General features: G+C 27.7%; 1 protein-coding gene across 1 annotated transcript; it reads left to right on the forward strand.

The window, feature by feature from the left end:
- Positions 1-13,310: 13,310 nt before the first annotated feature.
- Positions 13,311-16,474, forward strand: Phum_PHUM011730 (Sterile alpha and TIR motif-containing protein, putative; the record flags this gene model as incomplete). The annotated part of the gene is given in 10 exon segments (XM_002422717.1): positions 13,311-13,412; positions 13,532-13,645; positions 13,658-13,678; positions 13,788-13,985; positions 14,066-14,296; positions 14,373-14,627; positions 14,719-15,350; positions 15,432-15,667; positions 15,753-16,042; positions 16,121-16,474. 10 exon segments carry the CDS (start codon positions 13,320-13,322, stop codon positions 16,472-16,474), a joined length of 2,424 nt encoding a protein of 807 aa, XP_002422762.1. The 5' UTR covers positions 13,311-13,319.
- Positions 16,475-23,050: the final 6,576 nt, after the last annotated feature.

Consider the following 23,050-nt stretch of genomic DNA (forward strand, 5'->3'; position numbering starts at 1 on the left):
TCGTCTGATACATTTTTTTGACGTCAAATTACGTCACTGATTTAATAATAATATTATTATTATTTTAAATTATAATTTATTTATAAAAAATTATGAGATGTTAAAGAAATATGTTAAAGAGGGATATAGAGAAAAATTTTTTATAATCTTTTTGCTGTTGGATGTCACGATGATGATGATGATGGTGATGATGGTGATGATGATGATGATTGTGATGATGATGATGATGATGATGATATTTTCCCTGTTTTATTTTTAATATAAAAAATTATTAAATTGATGGAAATTTTCCGATCGTGAGTTCAATGAAATTAATTTATTAGAAGTTACTGTCGTTGTTGTTATTTTCTCTTATCGATTAAAACGTACATAACGAGAACAAACAACAAACAATAATAGTTGTTGAACGTTTGTAAATATTTGAAAGAAAATTTTCTTTTTTTGTTTGTTAGACGTCGATGAGGGCTTGGCCCCAACTACATACAATGTATTCTTTGTGATTGACACAAGAATAAAAAAAAAAATTTGAATTACTCAAATTCAAGACGTACAGGACGAATACCCTCAGACGATTTTATTTATAAATAAATGATAATAATAATAATAGTAATAATCAATTTATTCGGAATACTTAAATATATCGAATGTCATTAATTTTTTCTCGGTATTATTATTATTCTTATCCGAACGATATTAAAAAAAAAAAACCAGAAGTTATTAAATAATCGATTTTATTTTTTGATTTATTGATTTCGTATCGAATATTAATAATAATAATAAATCACCTTTCGAAACACGTTATTCATTCAAAGTAGTTTTGATTTGTGATTTTAGGGAAAAAAAAAAAAATTAATAAAAATGTAATGTAAAACATGTTAAAATCTTAATCAGTGTGACAAACATTAGAAAAACGTTAATAATTTATTTAAATATTATTATTTAACGATAAAATCATTCTAACTAAAATTAAAGAACAGGTTTAAAAAGGAATGCAAAACAAAGGAAAGTTTTTTATTTTTTGTAAAGTTAATAAATAATTTATTTAAAGTTTAAATAAAAAAAATTTATTTTTACCAAGTTATTTAAAAGTCGAAGTTCACAAAAAAAAATTATTGAGGATTTTTTTCGTGAGTCATTTACGCGTGAGGTAATAAAAAAAAAAAAAAAAAAATATTTTTAGTTAAAAAATTTTAACGCGCAACAACAAACAACAACAAACGGAGGGGAAACGATCGGCGGTTTCCCCCCCCCCCCGGTTTGTTGTTGTTTTCGTTGTATTTTTCCCAGGTGTTTGTTATTATTGTACGTCAAAAGAATTTGAAAAATCACGTTAACGTTTTTAACAAAATTAAATAAAATATTTTCTAATTTTTTCTTTTTTTTTCAATCGATTTTCAATGTTGTCAAAGTTACCGTCGATGACTCCTCCATTTTGTTTTCTTCTCTTTTATTTAAAATCGTGTCCGAAATCTCCTTGGATTTAATTTTTACGGTTCGGTAATTGTTAAAACTTGTCCTTCTGAGAAATTTTACCTCTTGACCATCCGGGTTTTTTTCTTTCTTCTTAACCCACTTCAAGGTTTTTTTAAAACGCATCCCGTTCAATTATTATTATTATCATCATCGATGAGATTTATAAGACCTAAGGTTCCGTAGTATGGTATAGTAGTAATTTCGTTATAATAATTTTAAACAAAAATTTTCCGGGAAAAACGTATAATAAACATAACATTCCGTAAAAAGCAATTATGCGATCGACGAACCTCAATAACAATAATAATAATAATAATAATAATAATAATAATAAATATTATTTCGATATAAAAGAAAAAAAAAATTGCACGAGTTCGTCGTTTCCGCTTTAATTGAAATTTTCTTTTTTTTTTCTTTTTCTCTTCTTCTTTAAGAAGATAAATTTAATTAATTATTATTATTATTATTACGTTTTCTTTTTTCGTTAATTTTTAAAACAAATCGTGTCAATCAAAATAGAAAAAAAAATAGCGAGCCAAAATTTTTTTTTTTTTTTTAAATCCATCAAAATAATAATAATAATGAAAACAACATTTTTAAAGGTTGTTTGTGCCAGATAAGGTCAATTTAAAATAACTCGAAAAAATTTTTTATTTATGTCTGTGGTTTATTTAAAAAACACAGAGCCAACACATCAAATCCTCATAATAATAATAATTAATCCTCGTGAAATTCTATAATAATAATAATAATGTTAACGATCGTTTTACAAACCGGGTTTTTACTTTTTTTCTCCTCTCTTTCTCTCTCTCTCTCTCCCTCTCCTCTTTCTTTCACCTAATAACCTAATTTTTTTTTTTTTTTAATTACTAAAAGCTCTACGAAATCCTCACAACTAAATTAATTCGTAAAACGTTCTTAATTTCATTTAAAAAACAAAAAAAAGGAAAATTTTCTTTTAAATTTTCCTGCTCTCATGGCAGGTTCCATTTTATTCAACGAGAATCACGTGAATGTTTAAAAAAAAAAATTTATTATTATTATTTGGTTTTTATTATTTATTCAATGCCATTCCCATAATCGTGTGAAATATTTAAACACTAATTACAATATATATATATAATAATAATAATAATAATAGGAGTCGGAAAAGCCCACGCGTTTTATAAAACAAAGGTAAAATAAATTGAAAATTTTTGATCGATCGATTATTTTTTTTTTTTTTAACAAGAAAAATCGATTTTGACGTGGAAGAAGAAAATATTGTAACGTGACAATAGGTAGTATGTGGTAAATATTCCAAGGTGGTAAAATTATTTATAAATAATAATTAATTAATTAATTAATGACGGGTGACGGGAATTTTTACGATGTGAATTTGATTGGGAAAGAAAAAAAATCGAGTTTAATGTTTCGAAAGAGACGACGACGACAGACGACAAACAACAAACAACAACAAAACAACAAAAACGTCCGTGAATTTTTTTTTTTGTCACAATTGTACGAAGGATTACGTGAAAAAAATATTTATGAATCGTATAAATAATAATAATAATTATTTATTCTAATTTATAGAGTAAATTTAAATATTTCGATTGAAAACAATAAAAACGGGGGGTCGGGTGGGGATCATTACGTTTGTTTGTTTCTATTTAATAATAATAATAATAATAAATAAGAAGGAGGACGATTGAATTTTTTTTTAAAGAGATTAAAAAATTTTTTTTCTCTCACTCTTTTCAAAATTTAAAGAAGATGAAAGAAAAAAGATCTCGCACCACAACTCGGTTTTAAACGATCCAAAAATTTTATTTGAATTATAAATAAAATATACGAATGATAAATAAATTGATGGCGTCCATCGTTTTCTATTATTATTGGACGAAAAATCTTCTTTTTTTTTTTTTAAAGTCACAATTCGAGATCGAGAGAGTGAGATGATTTTGTTTAGTAGTCTTGGTACTGTGTTTGTGGATGCTGGATTAAGTTTTTTTAATTTTTTTTTTTTTTTCAATTAAATTTCTCTCTTTTTTTTTCTTTTTCGGGGGGAAGAGGGGGGAAGGTGTTTAACGTTTTAAAGTTATTATTATTATTAAAATCATTTATTTGGTTTTTACAAAGTGGAAACGTTTAGCACACAAATTATGTTACCTACCATCACCGTTTGAATTCGTTAACAAAATGTCATTCGATTCAACAATTTTAAAATTTTTTTTTTCGTCTCATTTTGGTGAGTTTAGAAGACATTTTTTATAAATAAGTAATTAATTAATTAATCAATCAATCAATCAATCAATCAACGATGTAAAATCTTTATTTTAATAAAAACTTTCTACGCTACCTCTCATTTTCGAATCATCAAACGTATCTAAATCGATTTATAATTTATTTAACTTATTTATCATCATCATCATCATCATCATTAGTATGAATGAAAATGATAAATTATTAATTAATAATTAAATTTATAGTTTTCGTAATAAAATAAATAAATAAATAACTTTCCAATTAATAACTTTTATATAAATTTACATAACGATTTGACCCGTATCGTTAATAATTATTATTATTACGTTTTTTATTATTATTATTATTATTTTATTGTCGAGACATTAATAATTTATTATCTTTTTATTTTATTTTTATTAATAATAATAATAATTTATAAAACGACGATAAAATAAATAAAAAAATAATCGACGAAAAAAAAAAAAATTTTTTTGTAGGGGAAAAATTTACCGACGCCATTGGTTGTTGAGTAATTAAAATTTTTCGAAAAAAAAAAAATTATTAAGCAATAAAGTCAATTAAATTATTTATTTATTTATTTGTTAATAAAAAAATAAATAAATAAATTTCGTACTGATAATAATAATACTCGAAGATATTAGGAAAAATAAAAATAAAAAAAAGAAAAATCTCTGGGGGGGGTTCTCTGGTTTGTGAAAGTAGGAGATTGTAAATAATAATTTGCGGTTGTTGTTGTTTGTTGTTGTTGTTTGTTTAAAAAAGATTGATTGAGCGACAGTAAATCGATTTTATTTTTTATGACTTCCTTTAGGAAAAAAAAAAAAAAAAATCTACTGTCGTCGTACAACCTTGCATTGTTTTAGTTTAACGAAGGTCATGGTTTTGGTCGCACCTAAATTTTTAATAAAATCCCAGACGAGTAAAAAAAATTTGTGTTTGTTTGTTTGTTTGTTAATCGTGGGAACAAAAATTTGGCGGTGAAAATTTTAAATTTTTTTAAATTTTAATGTTTCAAATTCAACAAAAAATTTTATTCTAAATCGTATTCAAAAACAAACAGAAAAAAAAAACCATTTTGGGAAATTTTTGCCTTTTTCTCTTTTCGTTAAATTCGATTAATCGAAACTTATATCGATTATAGCCGATTTCGATTATATAGTAAAGTGAAATATTTTTAATGCAAACATTAGAAAAGCTTAACCTTGTCTTAAATCGACCTTGAGCCCACGTGGTTTTCCGTCAAATGATACCGTCTTTTTTTTTTCAACAACAAAAACAACAACAACAAAAATAACAACAAAAACACGATATAAACGCAACTAGAAAAAAATTTTTTTTTTTTTTTTTTTACATACACAAATTGCAAAGAAAACAAATCCGAAGATGAGGAAAGGTGAGGAAGAAAAAAAAAGAAAAGAAAAGGAAAAGAAAAAGAAAACTTAGTCTATTTATGGTTAACATAAAAATATTTAATTTCAATTTCGTGATATAAAACCTATCGAATATAAAAAAAAAAAAAACAAACGAATCTAACAAAACTTGTTTTACAAACAATCGCAAATTTTATTATTATTATTATTATTATCCACGGAGGAAGTTGTTTTATTACAAGTCAAAGTACCACTACTACTACTACTACCTTCATCCTTTCCCCGTTAAGGTATATTAAAATGTATATTGACCTTACAAAAAAAAAAAAAAAACCGGAAACGACATTTTTTTTTATTTAATCGTTCGTGCGTTTGTTATTCCTCACGCAAAAAATTAATTAATTATAATGAAATAATAATAATTATGGTATCGATGATTATAACAAATAATCGATCGATACATTAATTAAATGGAATTTAATCCTCGTGCCTGAACAAGATCACTGAACACTTAAAAAAATTTTCAATTGATTTTATTTAACAACAAACACCTTATACGGTTTGTTTCAATTGTTTTCGTTTGTGTTTGTACGTGGAATTAAATAAAACATTCCACGTTTAAACACACACACACTCTTTCTTTCCAATAAAAAATTGTCGTAAGTGTGATTCATAATAATAATAATAATAATAATTAAATTTTATTGTTTACGAGTAATTATATATTATTCACGTAATATTTTCCGCTCGATTCCTTTTATGTGATATTAATGATTTTTTTCCACTAATGGAGGAGAAGCAGAAGAAGGAAAAGTGAAAAAGGGAAAATAAAAAATAAAATTGTTTAAAAATAACGTTTGTGAAAAAACGGAAGAAGAACAATTATTAATTTTTTTAACAATGATTTATTATTATTATTGTTACAGATGTCTGATTTTTCAATCGATTCGACGAATAAACCGGATATGGCGACGGTAATGAAAAATTTTGGTAAACAACAAGTAACGAATTCGACATTAACGGGACAGGTAATTTATTTATTTATTTATTTATTTATTTATATTTTTAAATTTTTAACATTTGTCGGATATATAAATTTAAAACAAACAAAACAAACGGCCATTTTTTTTTTTTTTTTTTTTACATAAAATTAAAAATTTTAATAGTATAAAATTGTCGATGTAATTAATTTTTATTATTATTTATTCAAAAAATCAAATTTTATTGTTTGTTGTTTGTTTGTTTGTTTTTATGGCGACGTCATTGAACTTTTTATCATCACATTATCGTTAATTATATATTTTTACTTTTACTTTCAACAAAAAAAATGTCTTTTAAAGAAAGTGAATTTTTAATTAGAAAACAAATGAATAATTGATTACATTTGGTAATAAACAAAAATTTAAAATAATACATAAAGAAAATTTTGTTCAGAACGAATTTTTCCTCGGTTAAAAATAAAAAAAAAATAAACAAATAAATATTTTCCCAAATGTAATTTCGAATTTTCCTTTTGGCGCGTTTTTCTTTTTACTTTCTTTCGTTTTCGTCGAATTCATGAACGTACTCTTTCCTCCTCTTCAAAAATAAATAAATAAATAAAAAAATTACGTTGTCATCCCTGCAATTATTATCGACAAATTGTTATTTGTTTTTCCGAATGCGGCAAACTGATTAGGCGGCAAATTGAAATATTTTGTCGATAAAACGTTTTCCTAAGACGACGACGACGACGGCAAACGTGTGATAAGTTAATGAAAAAAAAATTTTTCATTTATTTATTTATTTATAACATTTTTTTAAATTGCGTAGAAAAATTGTGAACGTTTTTCCGATTCGATTCGATATTTATTTAATAAATTTTTTTTTTTAAATTCGCATTCGAAAAGAAAATTATGATAGTAAATAAATAAATAAATAAATAAATAAGTAAAATTAATTTTATTTAAAGTGATTTTTAAAAATAATCAAAAACAAAAGAAGAATTTTTTTGTAAATAAGGCGTAAAAGGTGTGTTGAAAATCTCTCAGTTAATAAAATTTATTATTATAAATAAATAAAAAGAAAAACGTTAAATAAAAATAAAATAATTATTTATTATCATTTAAAAGTAAATATTTTTATTTATTATCAGTTTGTAATTAATCATGTCGTCGTCTGTAGGATAATTCTGACTGGTTTAAATTTTTAAAAAAAATTTTTATTTTGGGTTTTCCATTCGTTACTGTTTTGTAAACTACGGTCAAGGACGTAAAATCAAAAGCATAGAGTCAAAAAAAAAAATTTTTGTTGTACCGAGTTAATTTATTTATTCTATGATTTTTTTTTTTTTTGATTTGATAGTTTGACTTTAGAACTTAGATAATTTTTTTTTTTTTTTGTGTATGAAAAAGCCTTGAAAAGACAGGAAAAAATTATTATTATTACGTTTTGTAAATTTTTCATTACGAAAAAAAAAAAAAAGCATGATGAATAATAATAATAATAATGATAAAAATAACAACAACAACAACAACAACTTCTTAAACTTAATGGGTGTTAATCAATTTTCTACGGTTTTCGATGCGTGAAAAAAAAAAAAAAAAAAAAATATTATTGTTTAACTTAAAACGATAAAAATTTCATTCACGTGAAAAAAAAAAATTATCGATTTTTTTTTTTTTTTGTTATTTTAATAATAATAGTTTTCGTAATTTGTAGCAACAACAGCATCAACAACACCAACAACAGGTTGTTAAAAATACAACGTCAACAAGTTCGACATCTCGCGTAGCAAAAACTTCTTCTCACTCTTCATCTTCGTCGCAAAGAGTTCATCACGTGACATCAAGCGAAATGATGAAATCGGATTTAACGGAATTAAAATCAAGCATATCCGAAATGAAAAACCTATCAGGGTCATCATCGACATTTCGATTGAGAACATCAAGAGAAGAATTAGATAAAGACGAATCGGAAAGTGAAAGTGTTTGTGATATAAAAGCTGAGCCGTTAGTGACGTTTCCGGATGCGGATACGCCACCGCCGACAGGAAGCGCGACAAATTTATCATCATCATCATTATTATCATCATCATCGTCATCGGCGAATTCTAATTTAATAAGTGGTGTTAACTTGTCGTCGCAAAAAAATCTTATTACAAACGGTGTCGGTCATTTAGGAAACGTTAGTTCGAATCACGTTGTAACAACGACGTCTTCGAGTAGTAGTTCCAGTGCGGAAACGGTGAAAACATTCGAAGAAAAACGTACGACATCTTCCGCGAGTAAAACGGAAGTTGTTTCCGATAGTTTCACATCGGATAAATCCCTTTCGAAAAATTCTTCATCGTCAGAAATAAAGAGAGTTCAGACTTCATCCGACGTGAGCACCTATCAAGAACAAATGGCAGCTGCTTCATCTGCTTTAAGGTCAAGGTTGGATATCGAAGGAGTCACGGCTGAAAAATCAACGGCCGTCAAACAGGTGAGTGAATTTTTTTCAAATAATACTAATCATTATTATTATTATTATCTTTTTTTTCTTTTTTAAAAATCAGTCGCCATTTTATTTATGATGTTTAAAAAAAAAAAATTATTTTCGTTTGGCATTCTTGCAATTTGATGGTTCTCGCCCGCCATCATCAAATAAATAATCATCGACGTTGAGCAAAAAGAGAAAGAAATTTTTTTCTTTGTTTATTTAATAAAAAAAAATAATAATTTACAATCGTTGTAAGAATTCAATACGACGTCGCAAGGCTGCCAACTTTTGCGTTATTTTAATTAAAAAAAAAAAAAAAATTCTTTTCTATTCTTATGCCTAAGTTAAATAATAATTTCAGCACAAAGAAAATTTTTTTTTTGATGAAAACCACATTTAATAAATTATTATTATTATTATTATTTATAAAGTTTTCGAAAACTAAAATTCGGGTCACGATAAGAAGAAGAAATAATCGATTAAGGAAAAAAAAAAAATAATCAATAAATAATATTTTTTGTTTGAAACACTTGAGAGAAAAAAAAACGATCGATTTTTCACTTTTTTTTCTTTTTAAATCACGTGTTACGATTATTATTATTATTATTATATATTATTATTATTATTATTATTATTATTATCATTATCATCATTAACAACATTAAAATTGACGTGATTTATTATTTTGCGAATAGATATGATCACGGAGTTTAAAAAAAAAAAAAAAAAACGATTTTTTTTAAACGTTTTTTAACGTTTTGTTTTTATTCTCTATGGTTTTTTTTATTATTAAAATCCGTTGACGGTTTTTTTTTTTTTTTCAATACGACGTATTAAAAAAGGATAAAAATTTACCTTGAAATTATTCAACTACCTGGGGAGAATTACGGGGGTCCTGAACGGATTGAAAAAAATTTTAAATTCATTAATTACATAAAAGTAAAAATTATTAATTAAAAAAAAAGGAAAAAAACCGTTAACGAAATCGCGGTTTTTTTTAAAAAGCGTCTTATTCGAGGACACGTGACACAAACACATTCGTCTGCTAGTAATTTCATTCATGAATTTTTGAAGAAAAGAAATCGATTGATGATGGAACAAAAAACAAAAACATATTTTTTCGAATTAAGGGATGAAAAACAAAAGGAAAATAAATTAATTGCGTTTGTTTAAAACAATAATAATAATAATAATGAGTTCGACGACATGACGTTTGAGAAAAAAAACAAAACCACACCCTTAAAAAAAGAATTTTTTTTTAGGGGGCAAAAACAAATTTTTTTTTGTCGAAACAATTCCGTGGAAATAAAATAAAAAATTTTCCAAAAGGAAAAATTATTTATTTCGAAATAATTGTTTGCTACCATGGAAAAAAAAAAAAAAAAGGGAAATCGGTAAAAGTAGGGGAGGAGGGGGGAAGCGACAGCGCCGTCGCTGTCGTGTACAAGGGAAGAAAGAAAGGGGGGTTAGTTTTTTTTCGTTTGTATGCCCCCCCCGTTTTTTCCTCTTTCTATCTTCCCTTTTTTTAAAGCTTTTCTTTAGTCGATAGGTTTTAGTTTAGTTATAATCGCGTACATTTTCCGTCCACATTTTTCCCCCGCGTTTTTTTTCGCGGGGAGGGGGAGAGATATACGAAAAATAAATAAACGTGTGTGCGTGTGTGTGAGTGCGCGTGAATGATTAAAAAAAAATCGAATTTTGCTATTTGGAAGAAAAATGGCAAATAATAACGATAATAAGGAAAATCTTTTATTAATTTTCCGGCGGAAAATATTATTTGCTAGCGTTTATTGACACCAAAGCAAATTTTTTTTTTTTTTAAGTAATTTGCCACAATTAAGTAAAACAATTTAAAAAAAAAAAAAAAAAAAAAACGTGACACGCTGTTGTTTGTTTAAAACGCGTTAAAAAAAAGAAGGTCAAAGGTCAATTTTTTTTTTTTTTGTTTTCCAAAAGTAAAATCGATCGTTTGTCTTTGCGTGGAATTAATAATAATAATTCTTTTTACTTTTAAATTATACTTTATTCTAGGGATTCGTTGGGTGGTAGGGAAAGGTACGAAAGGTTATTCCTTTTACACGTGCGAAAAAAAAATTTTATTTTTTTATTTTTCCAATGTTGGCAAACTGATAAACGAAAAAAAACAAAAAAAAACATGAACTTTGAAAAATTTATTAATATATTTATCAAACGTGATACATTACAATCGTTAAATTTAAAAATTAACTCTTTTCTGGAAGGAAATTTTTTACAAAGAAATAATAATAATAATAGATGGGTGAGTGTTTTTAAAAATGATGAAATTTTTTTTTTTTTTTTTTTTTCAATTAAAAATTAATTGATGGTATAAATTAATTACACTCGTAAAAAAAAATAAAAAAGGAAACAATAAAACAAATGAACGTTTTCAATAAAATATTAACGACATAGCAAAAAAGAAAGAAGGAAAGAAGATATTGACCAATAATGTTGTTAATTCATTGTCGTAGGAGTATTGAACACTAGTATACTGCTTAAACGTTTAAAAATTTTAAGCAATGATAAGACAAAAAATTCTAAGAAATGATTATGTGGGCAGAAAAGATGAGCAGCATACAAGAACAACAACAACAACAAAAAAGAAATTCATTCAAATAATTTAAAAAAAAAAAAAAAATGGCATAAAAAGAAGGAGGAGGGGGGGTAGAAGGCGGGGCGTTTTGGGATATCCATTCTCAAACAAAAAATGACGGTTAAAAAATTTATTAATTGAAAATAATAATGATAATAACAAATAATAAAAACAAAGCTTTACTTCAATAAATTTGTTGTTGTGTAGAACTTTCGCCATTTTGTTTTTATACCAAACGAAATTATTTTTTTCAAAACGGATTTTGGAAATTTTTATTTAAAAAAAATCGACTCCATATTGAAAAAAAAACATAATGGCGGCGTGTTTATCGCGTCCTTAAAAATTTAAAACCTAATTAAATTTTTTAATTACGTTGCAATAACCCAATGTACGAAATTTTTCATACCACCGTGACCTACACAGGTAGGGGTCAAATTTAAAAAAAAAAAAAAAACCGATATGAACGAATTAATTTCCTGTAACGAATGAATGAAACCGTTTATTATTATTATTATTATTATTATTTAAATATCCGGTAGGGAAATAAAAAAAATTCACGAATGATTCGTCTGGATTAAAACGGGATAAAGTTTTAGGGTCGGTCGTAAATCAAAATTTTTTTTCGTTTTGTAATCACCTCGTCGAACGTTGTCACATTTAAAACGATTATTATTATTATTGTTTTTGGTTGTTGTCTGTTTGATTGTCAAAACAAACATAAGTAAACATTGTGGGCGAACTGGAATCGGTATGGAAATAAATAATAGAGTAAAAATTTTCAAGGTTGTAATCAATTCGACAAACCCATACATGACCGGAAAAATTTATTTACCTGCGTAGGAATACAATTTTACATGGAAAAATACAAACGAACAAACAAACAAACAAAAAAATTATTCCGATCGTTCATTGTTCCATAATAATAATAATAATAAATTATTTTTTCGTTCGACTGCATCTTCATAATGAAAGAAATTTTTTTTTGTTTTTCTTGTATGTGATGGGTAGAAGAAAAAAAATGTCACGTTAAACCTTAACCTATTGTCATCTTATTATTATTATTATTATTATTATTATTATTATTATTAAGTAATTAACGTAAGTGATTGTCGTGTCAAAATGATTTTTCCAGAAAAAATTTTCTTTTTAACACTTAATAATTATATGTATGCCTTCGTTCGCACGTTCGTACGTTTGTACGACAAACAAACAGAAAGGGCGGAAGAAAATTTTTTTTTTTTCATCCCTTTAACTTATAATTTATAATTTATTAATTTATTTAACTTATGACGAACGTCGTTACCACAAAAAGTGACATCAAAAAATTACAAATGACGTCATTAAAATCTTAGTTTAAAGGTAAAATTTTCGAGAAATTGACAAATTTCGTCGTTATTTATTTTTTAAAGGGGGATCGATCGAATCTGTCGGTTTTTTCTGTTTGTTTTCTACGAAACCGACAGCGTTTTTTTTTTTTTTTTTTTTAATTTTTCCACTTTATAATTAAAATAACAAACTTAAACAAATTTCGACAGACAAAATTTTTAATTAAATCCGTTGTTAATTTTTAAAACAAAACAAGCAAGCAAAAAAAAATCCGATAAAATTTTCCGATGCTTGTATATATATTTTATTGAAATAAAATTTTCAAAAAAAAAAAAAATAAATAAATAAAATTTATATTATAATTTATTTCACAATAAATTTATTATTATTATTATGATTATTATTATTATTATTATTATTATTATTATTAGTATCGCGAGATTCCATATAAGTAAATAATAGGATTAAACCGTCGTAAATAATATCCGCCATTTGCTGCTAATTATATTAATCGTCACGGATTTGTTAATAAATCATCCGATTTATTTTTCTCTTTTTCGATCATTGTCATCGATTGTTTACTTCGAATAATATTTTTCTATAATAATAATAATAATTTTTATATATAAAAAATCTTGCGTACGTGTTCTCTCTCTCTCTCTCTAATAAAAAAAAAAAATTTGATGCTGTCGCGGCAAAAAAATTTTTTTTTTTACTTTGCTTAGTCTCGTGATTATTATTATTATTTGTTTTTCCTTTTACTTTTTTTAATTGAAAGAGAAAGAAAGAGAAAAAATGTTTTAAATTATATTTTCTAGGATCAAAGGATGCTCACTGTTGATCAGATTTCACAAGAAGAAAGTCAAAACATGACTGCAACAAGTGTGAAAATGCAAACGGAAGCGTTTAGTAGTGAAAAGGTAAAAAAATAATAATAATTTTGTGCGTAGCGAATTTATTTTCTATCTCTCTCTCTCTCAACTTTGATTTGTTTGTTTGTTTGTAAATTATTATTTAAAAATTACATTTTTTAACACAGGCAATTTCGCAGCAACAGCAGCGACAAACAGTTACATCGTCAGGAATATTTAATCATGAATCAAAACACGTGGCACAAACTTCACAATCAAATTATAAAATCACGTCAAAAGGCGTTAGTTCTAAGTCAGTGATCTCATCATCTCAGGTATGATAAAAAATCATGACAATTTGCAGTGATATTAATAATTTTTTTTTTTATATTAATCATAATAATAAGTTGTGATATTAATACATGTGTGGGTGTATTGTTACAGATTCATTCTTTACCAAATATGGCAGCCAAACAAACGGAAGAAGAACTTTTAGCTTTAGGATTTGAAGATCTCGAAAGGTTAGATTCTAGATCTAGTACGGAAAAGGTTGAATCTGCAATTAGAAAATATTCGAGTCTTCTTCACGGTTTCGTACAAATTCTTAGAGCTAATAATGGTTCGTTAGGAAAAACACCTAAGGTGAGTGAATGAGAAATCATTTTCGCCTCTCTCCCTCTCTCTCTCTATTTTTATTAATTTTGATTTAAATGTAATTATAGATTTTAAATCGTATAAATCAAATGATACGAAAAGCATGGGAAGTACCCACACACGGACACGAATTAGGGTATTCTCTCTGCGATGCCCTTAGAAAATGTGGCGGATTAGATATAATTATGTTTCATTGCGTTGCCGCCGATAAGGATTTACAATTTTCAAGTGCTAGGTTATTGGAACAATGTCTTACGACGGAAAATCGTGCACACGTTGTAGAAAACGGTTTGGAAAAGGTGAGACATTCATTTAAATAAATGAAAGAAGAAGAAGACGAATAGTGATTATTATTATTATTATTATTGATTCTAGGTAGTAAAAGTTGCTTGCGTTTGTACAAAAAATGTAAATAACGAACATTGTAGAGTAGGAACGGGTATTTTAGAACATCTTTTTAAGCATAGCGAAGGAACTTGTAGCGATGTTATCCGATTGGGTGGATTGGATGCCGTTTTGTTTGAATGTCGAAAAAACGACGTGGAAACTTTGAGGCATTGTGCGAGTGCCTTAGCTAACCTTTCACTTTACGGTGGAGCAGAAAATCAAGAAGCCATGATCAAAAGAAAGGTATATATCGAATTTAAAATTTAAAAAAATTTTTACGTTAAATGTAATTGTGAAAAAAAAAAAATGAATGGTTTTCATCATGTGATTTCAGGTTCCCATGTGGCTGTTTCCTCTCGCTTTTCACAACGACGATAACATAAAATATTACGCGTGTTTGGCAATAGCCGTACTCGTGGCTAATAAAGAAATAGAAGCGGCTGTGTTAAAATCTGGTACTTTAGACTTGGTAGAACCCTTCGTGACATCTCATAATCCCAGCGAATTTGCAAAATCGAATTTGGCACACGCTCACGGTCAGAGCAAACACTGGCTACAAAGACTAGTTCCGGTACTCAGTTCGAAAAGAGAAGAAGCGAGAAATTTAGCAGCTTTTCATTTTTGCATGGAAGCCGGTATAAAACAACAGCAAGGAAACACGGAAATATTCGAAGAAATAGGCGCGATAGAACCTTTGAAAAAATGTGCGAGTTGTCCCAACGCGGTGGCATCGAAATACGCAGCACAAGCCCTGAGATTGATCGGAGAAGAAGTGCCTCATAAACTAAGTCAACAAGTGCCTTTATGGTCGACCGAAGACGTGCGAGAATGGGTCAAACAAATAGGATTTGCCGAATATGCATCTAATTTTGCCGAAAGTAGAGTCGATGGAGATTTATTACTTCAACTCACGGAAAATAATTTAAGAGACGACATCGGAATAGCTAACGGAATAAGAAGAAAACGGTACAAATTGTTGTTTTATTCATACTCTTTCATATCCAATAATCCAATTCACTCTCTCTCTCTTTTATGAAATTGTTTCAGGTTTACGAGAGAATTACAAAATTTAAAAAAAATGGCGGATTACAGTAGTAAAGACACGACGAATTTAAATTCGTTTTTACAAACCATCGGACCCGAATTTCCAATATACACATATTCCATGCTTAACGCGGGAGTCGACAGAGATTCGTTGAGAAATTTAAAAGAAGAACAATTGACTCAGGAATGCGGTATTGCAAACAGCATTCATAGGTTAAGAATATTAGATACCATAAAAGGTGAGTAAACAAGTATCAGGTGTACCAACGTCATCGATGGTTCAGTTAATATAATGGCGAAATGACAGGAAAAATTTAATTTCAGTACTCGAAGATAACATAGTGAATTCGAGCGAGGAAAATCTCGATAAATCTTTAGACGTATTCGTCAGTTATAGAAGATCGAACGGCTCGCAATTAGCTAGTCTATTAAAGGTTCATTTAGAATTACGAGGTTTCACGGTATTCATTGACGTGGAAAGGCTCGAAGCTGGAAAATTCGATAATAATTTATTACAAAGCATTCGTCAAGCTAAATTTTTCCTTTTGGTTTTAACTCCTAAAGCTTTGGAAAGGTGCATAGCGGATGTCGATTGTAAAGACTGGGTTCACAGGGTGAGTGACGACATAAATCCCGACCGACGTTTTGAGATTTTCTCAAATAATAAATTTTTCTTTTCTTTGTCGATATAGGAAATAGTTGCTGCTCTTCAATCGCAGTGCAATATAATACCGATAATAGATAATTTTCAATGGCCGGATCCGGAAGAATTACCGGAAGATATGAGAGCCGTATGTCATTTTAACGGTGTGAGATGGATTCACGATTATCAAGATGCTTGCGTTGATAAATTGGAAAGATTTATGAAAGGAGAATCCATGGTGAATCAAGGAAGAATGGGTATTGGAAAGGGCGACGTGACACCGAGCACGCCGAGCACGATAAGTAGGCAACCACCCAATTATCAAAGAATGCTTAGCAATGATAGTAACGGTAAAGGAAGCGACAAAGAAACGGGAGGGAATTCAGGGGGATCGAAAGAATGACTAGACGGCCCAGCCTCGTCAGCTAAATTAAAAACGTAAGTATTGAATATCGTTTTTTTTTTTTTAAAAAAAAAAAAAATTATTTCGCAATCGCAACAAAAAAAAAAAAAAAATTTTTTTTTTTTATTATGATTAAGGCTGAGAAACACTGCAAGTCCGCAAAAAAATTGGCTGTCGGGTCGTCCTCCGACAAGTCCAAAAAGTAAAAATCGTCAAATGATTCAGGGAAGAATCCGAAGGAGTTCTGCACAATCTTCGACGCCGCCGAAATTACCGACAAGTTATACAAAATCTAACCTCGGCGGAAACAGATCACGAAGTTTGGACGGTTTACTCGATGCACCATCCGAAGAATCGTACATTGTCGATAATCAAACGTACCTGAAAAAACGGGATTCGAACGATGACGACAAAAACAACAACAATTTAAACGTAAGCGATGACAATTTAAATAAAACGACACCTACGGATGTTACCCGTGATAATAATAATGATGATGATCGTGATGGAAACGACGACGAAAACGACGAAAACGAAAACGACAAACGAGAAAAACGAGAAAATTTCCCGATAAAAAATTCGATAAAATCAAAAAGTTACGAAGATCGTTTAAATTCCGATTACACCGAAGAAAATTCTGCGGAGTGCAGTGATTCAATGACGTCATTAACAAACACCGAAGACAATAATAATGATAATGATAATAATAATAATAAGAAAAGGCAAAATTTCATGAACAAATGCGTGAATAAAATGAAAAATTTAATTAAAAAGTGATAAATGAAATATTCTATGACGAGGCTGGACCGCGAATTTATTCAGTCATTCATTCTTCACTCATTCACACACGAACGCTAACGAACGAATGAATGAATGAATGAATGAATGAAAAAAAAAAACTTATAAAACGACGATATTAACGAATCATAACATTATTTAAGTATACCAGATGCTTTTTTATTATTATTACTATTATTTTATTTATTTTTATTTTTTTGTTAAATTTTAATATAAATTTTATAATATTTTATTATTGTTGTTGTTATTATTATTATTATTATTATTAGAAAATTCGATTTGAAATTGAAATAATAATGATGACAATAAAAGGAAAAAATCGTTTTCTAATCGTAGATTTTCGATTTTTTTTTTTTTTCTCGGGATAATTAAAAATAAAATTTTTATTAGAAAACGAACGTACGAATAAATGAATGAATGAATGAATGATTGATTGAATGAATTACGTGGAAAGATTATTTATAAAGGAAGAAAAACGAGGTTAAAAAGAAAATTTTCGTAAATACGGAAAATTCTAAACGAACGTATTTAATTTCATTTCCGGTTTCATTCGAATTAATTAACGAATGTATATATATACGTTTTTTGCGTTTGTTTTCCTTATCTTCTGCTAATTTTAAAAAAATGGTATAAAAATAGAATAAAATTTCGTGAAAAATGATGATGAATTTTTGAAAATTCTTCTGACACGAAATTATTTTTTATCGAGCCGGAAAATTTTCTTTGATGTTTTTTTTTTTTAGCAATTTAAAATAATAATAATAATAAATTTTTTTTTAGTTATTTACACGTACTAAACACAGTTTTAATAATTTTAAAATAAATTTAAACGTGTCATTAGTGTTTAAAACTATTTACACGATAAAAAAATTTTTGTACGACGACGACGAAAACGATTCCATTTTGTTTTTTTGTTTCGCAAGAGAAAGAAAAAAAAATTTTTTTTTTGTATTTAAATTAAGTAAAAAGATTTGTCCAGTAAATCCAGACGATTCCAGGGAGGGGGAAGGGGAAGAGGGAAGAGTAGGGAGGGAAGGGGGAAAAGGAAATCCAATTTTTAAAAAAATTAAAATTTAAAACCTTTTTTTTGTTTCTTACCCTTTCCTTTTATGTTCCCATTTCCTTTCTTTACCTTTTCTATTTTTCCAGTCAGGTTTAAATTCCAGAGAATAAATAAAAAATAATAGAAAAACCTAAGAAATTCGTTTTTTAACGATTTTTCAACATGCAAATTTTATTTACTTTTTTTTTTCTTAACCTTTTACCTTTTCCGCCCTTCCCTCCATCCCCGTCTCATCCTTCCTTCCCCCTCCCCCTTCCTTCTCCTTCCTTTCCGACGACTGAAAAAAAAAAATTTTTTTCTTTTTCTTTTTTTTAACAATTTGTTTAAACCTTTCTACTTTTTTCTTTTTTTTTTTAATAATGAAAGCGTATCAAATTTTTATACGTTCGTTGACCTTTTGACCCTTAAATATTTTGACATTTTATACGAATTAAAAAAATCCTTTAAGTTTATTATAATAATTTTAATCCGTTTTATATACGGATCATTCGTAGAAAAGGTATTAATGTTCCTGTCGATAAGGGGGTTTAATTATGGAACTTTCTGGACAACCTGGAAAATTTTTTTTAAAAATTTTCCGATTCCTGTAGGTTGTTCACACGTCATCAATCATCCTGAAATTTTTTTCCCACGTTTGTCAGAAATTTTTGTCGGTTTACGAAATTCCAGTAATTTTAACTGCTGTCGGTGAGAGTAACGACATCGAATAATTTTTTTAAATAAAAAAAAACCGTTTGAACGAGACACAAGTTAAACATTAAAAAGAAGATGATAATAATAATAATAATAATAATAATAATAATAATAATAATAATAATAATAATAATTAATCATTTTTCGATTTATAATTAAAAACAAATAGTAATAATAATAATAATACGAATCAAATTTTTATTTTTTCAGGAAACAGGAAAGAAAAATTTTAATTTTTCCAATCGAAGGTTTTTTTATTTTTTTATTTTTCAGGGTTAAGGACCCATTAAATGAATTCTAACCTTTTCTAACCTTTTCGAAACTTGAATGGATTAAAGCAAATAATGTATATATTTAACATTTATGGCTTCGTAATTTTTTTTTTTCGAAAAATGACCCTGAATTCGAAAAAGAAACAAAAAAAAAAAACAAAAAAAATTTAAACGTTCGAATTTTGAACAAGATAAGGAAAAAAAAATTTTTTTTAAATTATTATATTTAAATAAAACGTGGCAATATTAAAATAAAATTCTTAGAGTTTTGATATCGATTTATTTATTTTCTGCCACGATAAAAATAAATATTTAATATATATATATAAAATTTACCCCCGAAAAAAAAAAAAAACGTGAGTAAGTTTTTTTTCCTTTGTAGTAAAATTAAATTTTTTTTACAATGAATCTTTATAAAAAAGGAAAAGGAAAAAGGAAAATGGAAAATGAAAATGCGGAAATTTAATTCGATTTCAAAAAAAAAAAAAAAAAACCTAAAAACAACACAAGGAAAACTTTTAAAATTGTTTTCCATTTACTTTAGTTTCAGATACAAAAAAAAAATTCTTTTACTTAAATTATTAAAAACTAAATGAAACGTAAAATATAATAAAAGTTTTTTTTTTACAGCGGAAGACAACAGAAATTAATATTGTTAATGTCTGATTTTTCCCCCCCCCTCCCCAAAGAAAAAAAAGTGGAAAAAAATTCTTCGAAAAATTTTCTTTTTTTTTTTTATTAAAATTTCGAATAAAGTTCATGTATAAAGGTTATCAGTAAGTTTTTCCGGGGATTTCCCGTAAATCACAATATTTCCCCATTAAAATATCTTTAGTAAATTAAAACGGAAGTAAAAAAAAAAAAAAAAAATCGGAAACGATTTTCAAATTTTAAAAAAAATCGTAAAATGTTGAGTTTAAGGGGGGAAGGAGGCCGGGAGTTAGTGGCGTGCTCCTGTAATCCAGCTACTTGGAGGCCGGGTGCAGCGGATGTTTCTGGTCGTGGGGTCCGGATCGGATTTGTCGTGGATTTCGAGAGCATTTCGATAGTGCGAATCGGGTGTTTTCGTCAACCTTCAGGGTTACGAGGGACTTTGTGCCGATGTGTGGCAGTTCGATTTCGATTCTCCTCGGCCAAATACGAAGAGACAGATCTGTACCTAACCAACCACGGGGGGAAAAAAGTGTGGGACTCGACACTTTTCTTTTAGGGATTTTGGGCGGATTCCCCAAAAGTAATCATGTGGAACGGTTAACGTTCTGGCTTATCGGAGAGGGAAGAACCTGAAATGTAGGTTCCACATTCACGAGCATCCCCCTCCCTTCACGTAAGCCGCACTATAGCGACATTCCCAGGAGTTTTAGTGGGTAGGGATCCCCGGTTAGGTTTATTTCTTTCCATACCGACTCCCACACTCCCTCTACTGAGGAGTGGGAGTAAAAACCATTTCTCCGGGGTCAACAAAAAAAAAAAAAGGAAAAAAAAAATAAGTAAATTAATTATTTAATCATTGATTTGACTCGAGTAGTAGTTTTATTCACACCACTCTAATCAAAATAAAAACATTTATTTTTATTTTTATTTTTCAGTCTTCAAGGCCGTTTTGTATGTTTCTAAATTTTTTTAACGATGAAAAATTAAAGGTTTTCTTTTCTAGTTTTTTTTTTTTTTTTTTTTTTTTTTTTTTGTGATATATTTATGCGAATGCGGTGTAAAATTTTCATATTTTATAAACCCGTAGAATATTAAATTACCAATATGACATTTTACTGTGAAAATGTGGAAAACTGTCAATTCAAATTGTGATTAAAGGGATGATGATGATGATGATGACGGTTGAGTGACGAGGGTAAATTACAAATAATTAAATAGTTAGGGGGTAACAGTGATTGATATGATTTCTCCAACGGATTTCACTCGTTCAACATGTAAAACCGAAAATTAAATTATTTAATTGATTACAGTAGTACTTTGCGAACACATTAAGTGGATTTTTTTTTCAAAATGGCAGATTTCATTTGGATTTTTGATTGCGTAGAAAAAAAATAATAATAATAACCGTTAAAATCAAAATTATTTATTTTCCGAATAAAAATAACATTTTAATAATTTTTTTTCCATAAATATGGTTCTCCAAATTGTAAACAATCGAATAATTTTGATGAAAATATACAACTGTCTTCTGCATCGACTGGATCGAGGAATCAATTTCCGGTAAGAAAACAGAAAAAATTAATTATTATTTTATTTATTTTTAATTTTCCAAAAATATTTACTCACCGCCTTGCATTTTTTCAAAACAAAAAAAAACTTTTCTTTTTTTTTTCAAACGAAATTTTTTATTCGATATCAAATCATCGATAAATTTTATAAATAACGATTCTTCTGGAAAACCTAAAGAATTCACCTGATAAAATAATAAATTTTCTTTTAAAAAAAATTTCCCAACCACACCAATTTAATCAATCAATCAATCAATCACTTACCAATTCCATTCTTGATAATATGCAACGATTCGTACAATTTTTATGATCTATAAAATGCACAGTCGAAAATTTATTATTATTATTATTATTATTTTTTCGCCGTCTTGTAGATCTTTTATTAAATCGTCTCGTAGAAAATGGCGGCGGAGGAGGAGGTAGCGGAGGTAGCGGTGGAAAATTATTTTCATTTCGAAAAATTTTCTTCCTCGATTCTTTTCTAACATTTTCGTAATATTTTTTATCTCTGAGCTTTTCCGTTTTTTTTTTCACGTCAAATTCTTTTAATTTTTTTTCCATAATTTTTTCTTTTATTATTTCCAACGTTTTATTTTTATCATTTGATTCGTTAACCGGAAACATAAAAGAACATTCGTCACGTGCTTTTGTCATTTCGTCATCGAAAGTGTTTTGTTTTATTCCGTTGTTGTTGTTGTTGTTGTTTTGTTTGTTTTTTGATAATTTAAACATTGTTTCGTTACTTACGTTTATCATCATCATCATCATCGTCGTCGTGATTACGTTAAAAAAAATTAACGGATAAAATCGCGTAACGTTCATTTTTTTTTTAAAAACCGGAACTGGAGAAAAATAATTTTATTAACGTTATGTTTTTCGTCTGCTGGAATGTCGACAATGTTTTGGTAAATCGTTTCAATCGACAAACTAAAAAAAAAATTTATTAAGGACGGATTTATTAAGTTGACGGAAACTGGATGAGAATACTTGACGTTTATTTCCGGTTTTAAATTATCATCATTATTATTTAATTAATTTTTTTTTTTTTTGAAATTTAATTACACGAATGAAAATTTTAATTTTATTACTACGCCACTGTCGTTTTTTAATGGGGGTCAAATTTTATTCGGGGGGCGGAGGGGGTTAAGTAAATTTTTTTTCTTAATCGTAACAAAATTGTCCGAAATTAAAATTTTCCAATTTTTTGTTAAACGTTTTTTAATTTTTAATGTTGGTATCGATGATTTCGAATCGATTACAATCGATTACGATGATGATAATGATGATAAATGAAATTCCAAGAAAAAAAAAAGATTTAAATACGTCCAGGTGAACTGGAACCGGTTCGAAGTCATTTTTAAAAAAAAAAAAAATTTTTGGAGAGGAAGTAAAAAAGTTTTCGCACGCACGCCCGCGCTTTCTCAAGTGTCAAAGGTCACATTTTAAAGTTTTTTTTTCTTATCGGAGTCACGGGGATTCCCAAAATTTTATTCTCCAAAGATTTAACGAACAGAAAATATTTCTAGAA

This window comes from Pediculus humanus, genomic scaffold (assembly GCF_000006295.1).
Source record: "Pediculus humanus corporis 1103172107370 genomic scaffold, whole genome shotgun sequence".
NCBI lineage: Eukaryota > Metazoa > Arthropoda > Insecta > Psocodea > Pediculidae > Pediculus > Pediculus humanus.